At 40.2% G+C, this 10,354-nt stretch overlaps 2 protein-coding genes across 3 annotated transcripts; both read left to right on the top strand.

The window, feature by feature from the left end:
• The first annotated feature begins 129 nt into the window (after positions 1-129).
• On the top strand, positions 130-4,823 carry LOC124486564 (transcription termination factor 1-like). Of its 2 annotated transcripts, XM_047048259.1 has the most exons (11): positions 130-612; positions 990-1,926; positions 2,040-2,164; positions 2,332-2,517; positions 2,839-2,917; positions 3,036-3,160; positions 3,268-3,475; positions 3,595-3,684; positions 3,864-3,929; positions 4,039-4,124; positions 4,226-4,823. In XM_047048259.1, the coding sequence occupies exons 2-11, from the start codon at positions 1,007-1,009 to the stop codon at positions 4,396-4,398; spliced, it is 2,058 nt and encodes a 685-aa protein (XP_046904215.1). In that variant the 5' UTR covers positions 130-612; positions 990-1,006; the 3' UTR covers positions 4,399-4,823. The 2 variants fall into 2 exon arrangements, with proteins under 2 accessions (XP_046904215.1, XP_046904213.1); XM_047048257.1 differs by having other exon boundaries at positions 583-1,926.
• Positions 4,824-5,659: 836 nt separating this feature from the next.
• Positions 5,660-10,224, top strand: LOC124486565 (ras-related protein Rab-14-like). Its single transcript, XM_047048260.1, has 8 exons — positions 5,660-5,795; positions 6,407-6,465; positions 6,637-6,690; positions 6,774-6,951; positions 7,608-7,674; positions 7,881-7,968; positions 8,781-8,811; positions 8,977-10,224. The coding sequence occupies exons 2-8, from the start codon at positions 6,414-6,416 to the stop codon at positions 9,152-9,154; spliced, it is 648 nt and encodes a 215-aa protein (XP_046904216.1). The 5' UTR covers positions 5,660-5,795; positions 6,407-6,413; the 3' UTR covers positions 9,155-10,224.
• Positions 10,225-10,354: the final 130 nt, after the last annotated feature.

The raw sequence follows: 10,354 nt of genomic DNA, 5'->3' as shown, positions 1-10,354 counted from the left end.
GATTTAATACGAAAATTATTGAAAATATGTTGATGCATGCATCATTGTAGCCTTTTTACCGTGCTGGTGCCATCTGGTGTTTTAAATGTGCAACTGCATCCTGAGTGTTTGTATCCTTGAATTTTTACAATCATTGGTTTGCATCCCCGCTTACGTGAGCTCTTGAATGCGTGTGTGAACATTTCACATGTGAGTTTCATGTGTCGATGCAAGCATTTCACTTATGTGGATGTGAGTTTTCAGTAGTATAGATGTGTGAACGTTTCATATGTGTATGTGTTTGTGTACGCTCAGTCTGAATTATTTCCTAACGGCCCCTGATAATAATTTACAGGCTACCATGGTGAGTGTAGCTATTGTAGATAGGAAGATGTTGTAGCGTATAAAAGACTACAGTCGCTGGATGAAAGCTAACTAACTTCATGGGATATGCTAGTCTGTGGGGCATTATAGAGAATGGAACACATGCTAATTCTAATCGGACGGACCCCACACATGACATCCTCTGCCCTAGATGTCAGTGGAGAGTTTAAGCAAAGAGAGTGAGACAAGCTTCCGGTTGAAGCCGCCTCCATTCAAAAAAGAAGTCCATGTGCATTTCACTTCGGTTTGGTAAGAGAGTGCTCTTCTTGTTTTCACTCTTGAAATCGTATCCCATAGCTATAATATATGTTGCATTCCGTTCAAATAGCTGTCATATTTAGGTTGCAAATCACACTAGTTAATGATTGTACTCTGGAAGCTACTTTTCGTTAGCAGGTAGCTACAGTACTAACGATTCAAAAATGTTGCTAGCGATTAAATCAATAGCGTAACTTGGCAAATCAAGGAATGCAAAGTCGTAGAGCTAGCTAAAATATTTCCGAAGTCACGTTATTGAACTGGTTAATGTTCGTCCTCTGGAAGTTGGTTTTCTTTAGCGATGATATTATTTGGAATAGCGTATGGCAAATTAAAAAACGTTTATAAATTACATTTCCGTTGTGCAGTGTGAGGAGTCTTGAACATGGTAGGCGGCACCACCAACTGTCCAGGAGTTTTTGGACAGAAGAAGTCGAAGGATAGTTCCTTACTGATTGAGATGTCTCAAACATCACCCCTTTCATTTGAAGACACTGAACACCCACTCACAGAACAAACAGAGACACGTTTAGCTGGGAAGAAGAAGAAAAAGAAGAAAAAAAAGTGTGATGACCTTTCGGTGCATGAGGAATGCAGCCCTTCCACCACCAGCCTGGGTCCTGGTAGCCACACTGTGACTGTAGACAACCCAGACCTCATTATAACCAAGGTAACCCAGGATGATAGAGAACATATCTGTAGACAAAAGAAAAAGAAACATGACAAAAAGCAACCTGAACAGGAAGTGGACTTGACCGCTCCTGAACCAGATATGTTGGAGAATATTAAAACGGTGAACCAAGACGGTTCAGAGGATGTCCCTGAACTGATCAAGAGGAAGAAACGACGGAGGAAAATCCGATCTACAGAGCCCGAGGCGAGAGGGGAGGACCATGCAACTGCTCATCCAACAGAACACAACACAGACAGTAGTCTAGAGACTGCAACACTTACAACAGCAAAACACTGTATCAAGTCCAGTGGTCCAAATCCGGACATGAAACCGAAAGTGAAGAAGCGAAGAACAGAGCAGCATTATGGTCCCCCAGAGTCGACCACCATATCAGATGGTGGAGAGATGTGGGAATCCGACCAGAATGAAGAGAATGTGGCATTGGAAAATGAGAGAGAGGCCAAAAGGAAGACAAAAGAGGCCAAAAGAAAAACTAAAAAGACAAAGTTGGATAGGAGTACAGAGACTGCAGAAAATTGTTTGGGTCCAGAAGTGCCAGACACCAAGACTGGGGAGGATTCCCTCCGCAGCAGAAGAGAAGAAATAGAGGACACCAGGAATTCCATCTCAGAGTGAGTAGTTTACAAATGTGTTTTGATAGTTAACATCTCATGGACAAGGCAGTTATTTAAAATGTTCCTTGCTCGCTTTCAAAAATATGGTTTGTTCCCTTACCCTGCCCTAGGGAAATGCAGCGGCTTATGGAGGAGTTGAAGGAGTTTATTCCAAACATCGAGTCCAGACGTCCAGATGTCATCCGACGCCTCCTTATTGGTGACCTGGCTAGGTTTAAAGCATTCAAAAGCCAAGGTCAGTTCTCTCACGGAAAAGGACATTTTGATTGTATGGTGGTACATTTCATGTTGTGTATCCTCAGATTTTTCTCAAAACCAGACCATAATGTTTACCGAACCTTTTTTTGCTAGCACTAAGCTTTCAGCTGTGTATGCGACTAAACTGTTCCCTGTTACTCCAAGGTATTCCTCTCCGGTCTGGTCGGTTCACAGCCCCTGAGAACAAGAGGTTGCAGGAGAACGTGCTTGACTTTTTGGCGTTGACAGGGATTGAGAGCACCACCCACCTCTTCTTCCCTAAACTCTTCGAAGCTCAGAAAACCTTTATAAACAAACAAAAAATAAATCACAAGTTCTATGAGAAAATAGGTAAACCACTTTGTCAGTTAAGGAAGCCAAACAAGAAACACTTGTTTGAAATCTCTTCATAATCTTCAAAAAAAGAAGCTTTTGTTAAAGTTATTGTTTTAGGTCTGCATTGATACATTACAATTACTTAATGCAGTGTTTCCTCTAGGATTTGTTTTGTTGCAGTGGGGCATGTCAACATAGAGGAAACACTGTAATATGCCATATGTATCAAACGTGCATTCTTGTAGTTTAAACTACTCAAGTAAATCCCACCAGCTTGTCAGATGTCAGTAGTGTGCCTCCTCCTGTATTCTTCACCTATTCCTTCATCAATTGTAGCTGAAGGAATACCCCGTCCCTGGCGTGATGTCTACGCCCGAGGCAGAAGGATGTTTCATGAATACAGAAACAAAGGAAAGTGAGTAGTTGGATTAATTCATTTATTTTGATCGGTTTCCTCATCAACACAGGACACGAACATGTTGAATCTCTTGAGCGATACGACTTAAACCTTTTTCTTTTTTTCCTTTGTGAAGATTCACAAAGGATGAACTGCGGAATTTGAAGAAACTCCAAAAGCGGCACGGCAACAGCTGGGCAGCTATCTCTAGTCTGATGGACCGCAGTGATTTGGCCCTGGAGAAACGCTTTTCTCAGATTGGTGGGTAGCCTTACACTTTAGAGATGGGAATGTAATCCTAATTTGGGATGATGGGGGATTAGATGTGAACTGCTTCAAATCTAGTTTGTAATAGTTGTATGTATCAGCCAGCCAGAAAGGCTCTTGGAGCCAGGAGGAGACCGATCGTTTTATGGAGGCAATGAAGGACATTCTGCAGACCCTGACTGAGCCGGATTTACAAAGCCAGACGGGGGAAAAGTTCATCCTGAAGGAGAAACTGATGAACGGCATCCCATGGAAAAGCATTAGCGAAATTGTTGAAACACGCTCCTGGACACAATGCAGAGTGAAGTGGTAAAGGTTTTGGGGTTGGGGGGTATGGGAGAGTTGAGAGAATATATGGCACTATTGGAAGTTACTGCAAGTTACTTGCACACTAACAGTTTTACAACTGCTTTTATCTGCCTTTACAGGATGTGTTTCCTGAAACAGAAGTTGGTGTCGAGGGATCAAACACGAAATAGAACAAAGAGTATCCAGGCCAAGGTTGACCTCATCAGAAGGTGCGGTTGGAACCGTAAGGGTTAGACTGGTTGTCTTGAGTCCATGGTGGCTGAGAGACTGTCAACACTTGATGATTGTTTACAATTGTTTCATGTGTTGTAAGATGTTGATCTGTTAAACTTTTAAACCAAAATGTTTCACCTTAATGGGCTGACGGACTGTTTCACACATGTTTTAGGTTGTATGAGAGGCAGGTTGAAGATGTAGCGGATGTTGATTGGGAAGAACTTGCTACAGCCTCTGGGTAAAACATGTTCTCAGTTTATCTGAATACTACGTTTTGACTACCTGGTTGTGAACTGATCTAATTCAGCCAGGGACTAAACTGTCTGGGTGTGTTCCTTATGGTGCAGAAACGTGACTCCATATCATGCGCAGAAGCTGTTTTTCCGCCTAAAAGTGACCAGGGTGCCTATGTGGGAAAATATGACTTTCTGTGGTAAATTCATGAACGTTTATTTACTACCAGATGCATGTCAACAGAAACCTGCTGAACAAAAAGACATGTTAACTGATTATTTTCCGTTTCTCTTTTTTTAGAGATTATTGATTTCCTGTATGATAAGACACTTCCTGTGCTGGAGTCCCTGGTCAAGGATCCTACTGTGAATGCTGATGTGGATTTGAGTGAGCGACCCCACAACCACTTCCTTCTCTCTGAAATATTTGGTGTGGAGACCGAGGGGGATATCGAGGTGGACAATATCAAATAGGTCCCCCATGAAGATAGGTTGTGAAGAAGACCTTCTAGAGAGATGGACCAAGAATGGTATAGGGAAGATGTTTCGAGGTTTATATTCTGGTTAGATCTGATGAGGGATAAATTCTCCTAATTATAACATATATATTTGAAGCAAGACACATTTTTGTATGTATGGTACTTTATATGTAGGACCTGTCCAAAGGGGATTCATGTGTAAGAGGATTGATGTTTGAACACATTACCAGGCTAATCATTACAAAGTTAGTATCATACAAAGTTATTGTTTTATTTCAAGTTTCATTTTTTTATTCAGATTTAAACTCCCCTAGGGTAGCATGAAAAGTCATACCCTGGTCTCTAGCAAAGCTAACATGATTAGAAGTTGTATTGCTATGTTTTGTAATTAAAACAAGTTGTGGTATTGTTCTCAACTCAGTATGTATTCAACGACCTTTATTCTCTGGCAAGATAAATTGTGGACAAATAATTGATTTTCAATGAATGTTGTAACTGAAAATCATCTGGCTTTTCAGTTACAACTCATAAGTCTGACTCATTTCCAGTCAATTTGGTTCCATAAAGCCAGTTCAACTTAGTTTAAGCTCAGATACTATTACTATACAACATGAGCAAATTATAATATTTAACAAGTTTTTAAAATATATACATGTATATATAATCACACTTAATAGCAACACTTGCTGTGTGTGGCTGAAGGCAGGAAGGAAAGCTGGCAATTGCTTAAATTAATACACATCAATATCACTGGCCCACCATAAAGCCACAAATAGATCTAACTATAATTACAATTATGTATTCCATTAAATTAATGTGAAAAATATTAGGATGGCACACCAAAATCAAAAGCCATAATTCCAGAAATTATGCTATAGGCTAGCTAACTGTCAATATGAGAATTAAGGATTTGCATACTAATAGCCTATGCTTTGGTTTCTTATTTTACAATTACTGTTACTAATTATCTGTTGTGCATAGACAATACCGGTCGAGTTAACATTTTGAGTAATGGCAAAATATTGGACTCACACTCGGCGGCGCAAAAACGTACACGATTGGTTGATATTTTCAATTAAACAATCTGGTTCAACTAAGTTGGTCTATCAGGTGATTTGCCTGAGAAGACTATTTAAATAAACATTTGTGAAAACGTATCATCAAACCGGTTGCTAACAGATCTTACTAAACTATATAATTATTTAATCGATCAACAACAACACGAAAAATGCGTTCAGCCCAAAAGGTTAGTCAGAATTGTAGTATGAAACTCACCTGACTCAGACTAGCACGGGCTTGATGACATAAACCACGGAGGGCTATGCAGATTTCTCTCAATCTGAACCACAACGAAGTCAAATTACATGGTTAGACAGATAGGAACATCACAAGGTAAAGCAAATATAGAGTTGTCTGATATTTGATTTTGAATAGAAGAATGATAGCACCGTGTTCGATGTTTCTAGAAATGTATAACTAGCAAAAATCAGTGGCCTATCCGGCAACCCACTAGCCACTGTACATCTAGCTATAGTAGACTTGATCCACGCCATGCTAGTTTAGCATAGCTGCCTGTTAACGTCAGAAAAGAGACGGGAGAAAAACATCTCAATCAAATTCATGAGCGATCTATCATGCGCTTAAGAACATTTTACCTGTTAGCTAGTTAAGCACCTTCATACGTTAGGATATTAGCCCAGCAGCAAGCTGTCAAAGAAGAGTGGAGCTAGCATATATAATGAAACGCGAACGTTTACAGCAAGAGCGATAGTATATAATATAACCTAGTAGCTAGCTAGTGCTATGATTGTCAACACAATCACTTTCAAGCTAACAAGATTAGTGCCAAAAAGATTTCAATATACGTTAAGATAGCTTGCCAAGTCCAGCAAATCTGTTTAGCCTATGTAGGCTACTATAGTAGTTGAGATTGCGGCCTGTGTGATTAGGTGGTTACTTTATACTGTACTGTACTATTCTACTATTGTCTTTTAATATTTAAGGGATAAAATGACGACCGCTCCATATAACTATTCCTACATCTTCAAATACATCATCATTGGTAAGCAGTTAATCTAGCCATGCCCGCTAGATCTGTCGATTGAAACATATATTGTTTACTGTGCTTGGTTACATTCAACTCGATCTACTTTGTGCTTTATATTCAAACCCAGCCTTAGCTCCACTCATCTACGCTGGTATAAAAAGATTGTGATTCTCTCCATTGTTCTAGGTGACATGGGCGTTGGGAAGTCCTGTCTGCTTCATCAATTTACTGAAAAGAAATGTAAGGCAGAACTATAGCCAGTAGTTTTTGCTGTCATAGATAGAAGACATATGTAAATGATTGACCTATTTGAGTGTATTCAGTCATGGCAGACTGCCCCCACACCATTGGAGTGGAGTTTGGTACTCGCATCATTGAGGTGAGTGGCCAGAAGATTAAGCTGCAGATCTGGGACACGGCTGGCCAGGAGCGCTTCAGAGCAGTCACACGTAGCTACTACAGGGGTGCAGCAGGGGCCCTCATGGTCTATGACATCACTAGGTACAGCACGCACACACACACACACACATCAGCGTTGCCAGATGTGCATTCATTATTGTATTTTGCCCTATATATAATGTGTGATCAATAAATGCCATAAGCAGGAGCGCCGCTACGGTTTGTGGGACCCCTGGGTAATTTGTACTCCCCAAAATCATAAATTAAAGTATGGGGTTCTGCCCCCTGGTTCGGCCACAAGTGCCATAATGTATGTTAAAAGCGACCGAAAATTTTACTGGACTGCAAAAAGCTGTCTCAGGCAGTGACAGGAAAACTTTGTGTCGTCGTTGTTGGAAGGTGGCTAAGATCACCATGATAAATTATGGAGTTGCACACAGTAGCCTATTTGAAGATTACATTACGTTAGACTTTTTTGAACTTGAACTGATAATGTATGCATGTTTTCCATGCAGATGCTGAACATGCTACAACCTTTGTTATAGTATAGTGGTGTCTAAAAGTCAAGCGCCTTAGTACGTGCTTTTTGAAATTACAGTTACACCTATTTGTTCTCTTGATTATGACTCGTCTACAGTAGTTTGAAGATTTTATTACGATACTTTAACTTTACCCATCTGGCAAAGCTGAGACAAACAAAAATTGTCTTAAAACAAATTGGTTTTCTATAAACTTTTCCTCCCTTTGTGTGTCATTAGGAGAAGCACTTACAACCACCTAAGCAGCTGGCTAACAGATGCTAGGAACCTTACCAACCCCAACACTGTGAGTTAGTTGTAAACATTGAACCTCAATAACCCTAACAATGAGTAATCAAAAGCTGACCAATCACAAAAGATTGGTCTATAAGCTTGAAACCTGACTCACTCAAAAACTCCTATTAACTATCAGCTATCATACAATTCCTTGCTAAACTAAGACTGACTTAATCTATCGCTATTTTGACTGTTACGTTGCTATGACTTTCTCAGGTCATAATTCTCATTGGAAACAAAGGAGACCTGGAGGCCCAAAGGGACGTGACATATGAGGAGGCCAAGCAGTTTGCTGAAGAGAACGGTAATGGAGGACACAGGTTTACAACAGGAACAAGGAGGGAGGGGTCGGGACTAGAGGTTGACCGATTAATCCTTTTGCCAATCAGTCGGTGCTGAAGGGATGTTTTCCAAACTATTGTTGTTAGCAGAACTTGGCTCCGATAGTGACCGATGGCTGCGCATTCTCCAATTCTCCACTCCATGAAAAAAACTAATGGATGGACATATGGGTTTTAACCTTTGTGGTCCCGGGGTAAACATTGAAACATGATTTTACAGCAAGTGGCATTCAAGTCATATCTGACCTGTTTTCAGTTTCTTTCTCCCTCTTTCTCTTGAAAGCAACACTATCAGTTCCCAGTCTACGATATAGGACAGGCAGACAGGAAGGAAAATTAACCATTCAACTTTTACTTTACTTACCAATTTGACGTTCTCGCTTCCCATAAATAATCCAGCCATTTATGAAATTCAATCTCACTTCAGGATCCTACTTACCCTGGGAATATGCTCAAACATGAATGATTTGTAAGAGAGACACAGATCAATGTCTATTGTAAACAGAACACATTGCAACAATGTAATCCATCAGATCTGTTCAAATGTGCATGTATTCTGTATCTATTTAATATACTTTCCGTGACTATTAAACTTTTTTTCGTGCTACAAACTATTATATCAACTTCAAAATCCACAGTGGCAACCTCCTAGCCAGGACTACCCCGGAACCTTTAATGTTCAGGGGTACTTGTTTGTCATGGAGGAGTCACCCAGCACTGGATGGTAGCATCTGTTCAAGTTGTCTCTCTTTCTGATACCCATTTATGTTGGCAGGTCTACTCTTCCTGGAGGCCAGTGCAAAAACGTAAGTGAAAGCATAGACACTAGACACTGAAAGTGTTTTAAGGTGACTTGTGTAGTGCTTGGCTTGGAGGCATAGACTTGTTTGAACTCATCTAGCATCTTATGCCTGACGTGTATTGAGCGGGTATGTTCTCTACACTTCTCAAATTGGAGGTTTGTATTCCAGGGGGGAAAATGTGGAGGATGCATTCCTGGAGGCCTCTAAGAAAATCTATCAGAACATCCAGGATGGGAGTCTGGACCTGAATGCAGCCGAGTCTGGGGTCCAGCACAAGCCCTCCGCCCCCCAGGGCGGACGCCTCACTAGTGAGCCCCAGCCTCCAAAGGAGGGCTGTGGCTGTTAATGACCTCCACCCTCAGCACCACCACAAGACCTCTCCCACCTCATGAAGCTCTGAGACAAGTTGGCTCTGCTCATCTCCTGCCTTTCTCCCACTTCTTTTTGTGTTTGTTCCATATCTGTATTTTCCTCCCAATTTCCTTTCCTTTTTTTTTCTTGTGGGGACGTGCATCTGCTCTCTTGGGGGATAGGGAGCCATAGTTGCGATTATGTACCCAACATATCATGTGATATTTTAACCATTGCAGCAATTGAAATGATTAAATGCAGATTACATAGAAATGCAAAGATAAAGAGAAAGTATTTCAGAAAATAGACTTTGATATCAAAGATAATGGGTGTATGATTCGTGGTATTTGTATTGATTATTGTTAAATATATTAACCATTACAGAAGGCTTCTATTTTGGTATATGTTGATGTACGTTTTTGTTCTACTAAATAATTGTAACCAAATATTATTATTTTTAAACTTTTTTTGTAAAAAAAGATTCAGTGATAAGTTGTAAATAGAAGGGGGTAAAGATCAAGGGGGTTCTTGGTGCCTGTGCATGCAACTAGCATGCAAAACTGGAAACTTAGGTTCTCTATTTAGCCTTACTCCTTTTAACTTATGCAAAGTATGATTCAAGACACCAAGTCATCTGTATATTGAACATGCTTTATGATGACAATTCTTAAATTCAGAGCCACAACTCACAATTCATAAAATGCTCTCTGCCTCAATAAGGTAGAAGTGGTATCATTCATCTTTCTCTGCGGTGTATGAGAATGTTTGACCCTCAACTTTGATTCTCATCATATACTAATAAGTTTTTGGCGTGATTCTTCCAACCAAATTATCAACAATGCCCAAATCATCTGTTCATGAAGTAGGCATCGTCTCAAAAATATCTGGAAAGACTTGGATTACATTCTGGATGGAATTACGGCCTTTGCGTATACACTACCTTTCATGTTTTAATCCAAGGCCGTAATTTACATGTGAAGGGAGTTGCTGTAGTTTCTCGATCATGACTGATTTGTGAATCTGTTCTGGCCTGAGGAGTAGTAAAAATTCACAATGTACAATCATGATGACAAGTCTTTTGTTGTGATATATTACATTGTTTATATATTATTGTGAATAGCACTGACAATTTACTCCTTGTATAAAAGCAGTTGCTCAGACTGAACGACCATGACACCATTTATGAATGCTTAAT

The sequence above is a fragment of the Hypomesus transpacificus genome, chromosome 24 (assembly GCF_021917145.1).
Source record: "Hypomesus transpacificus isolate Combined female chromosome 24, fHypTra1, whole genome shotgun sequence".
In the NCBI taxonomy this organism is placed as follows: Eukaryota; Metazoa; Chordata; class Actinopteri; order Osmeriformes; family Osmeridae; genus Hypomesus; species Hypomesus transpacificus.
The sequence above is the reverse complement of the archived record's forward strand: the minus strand, read 5'-3'. Positions and strand labels throughout refer to the sequence as shown.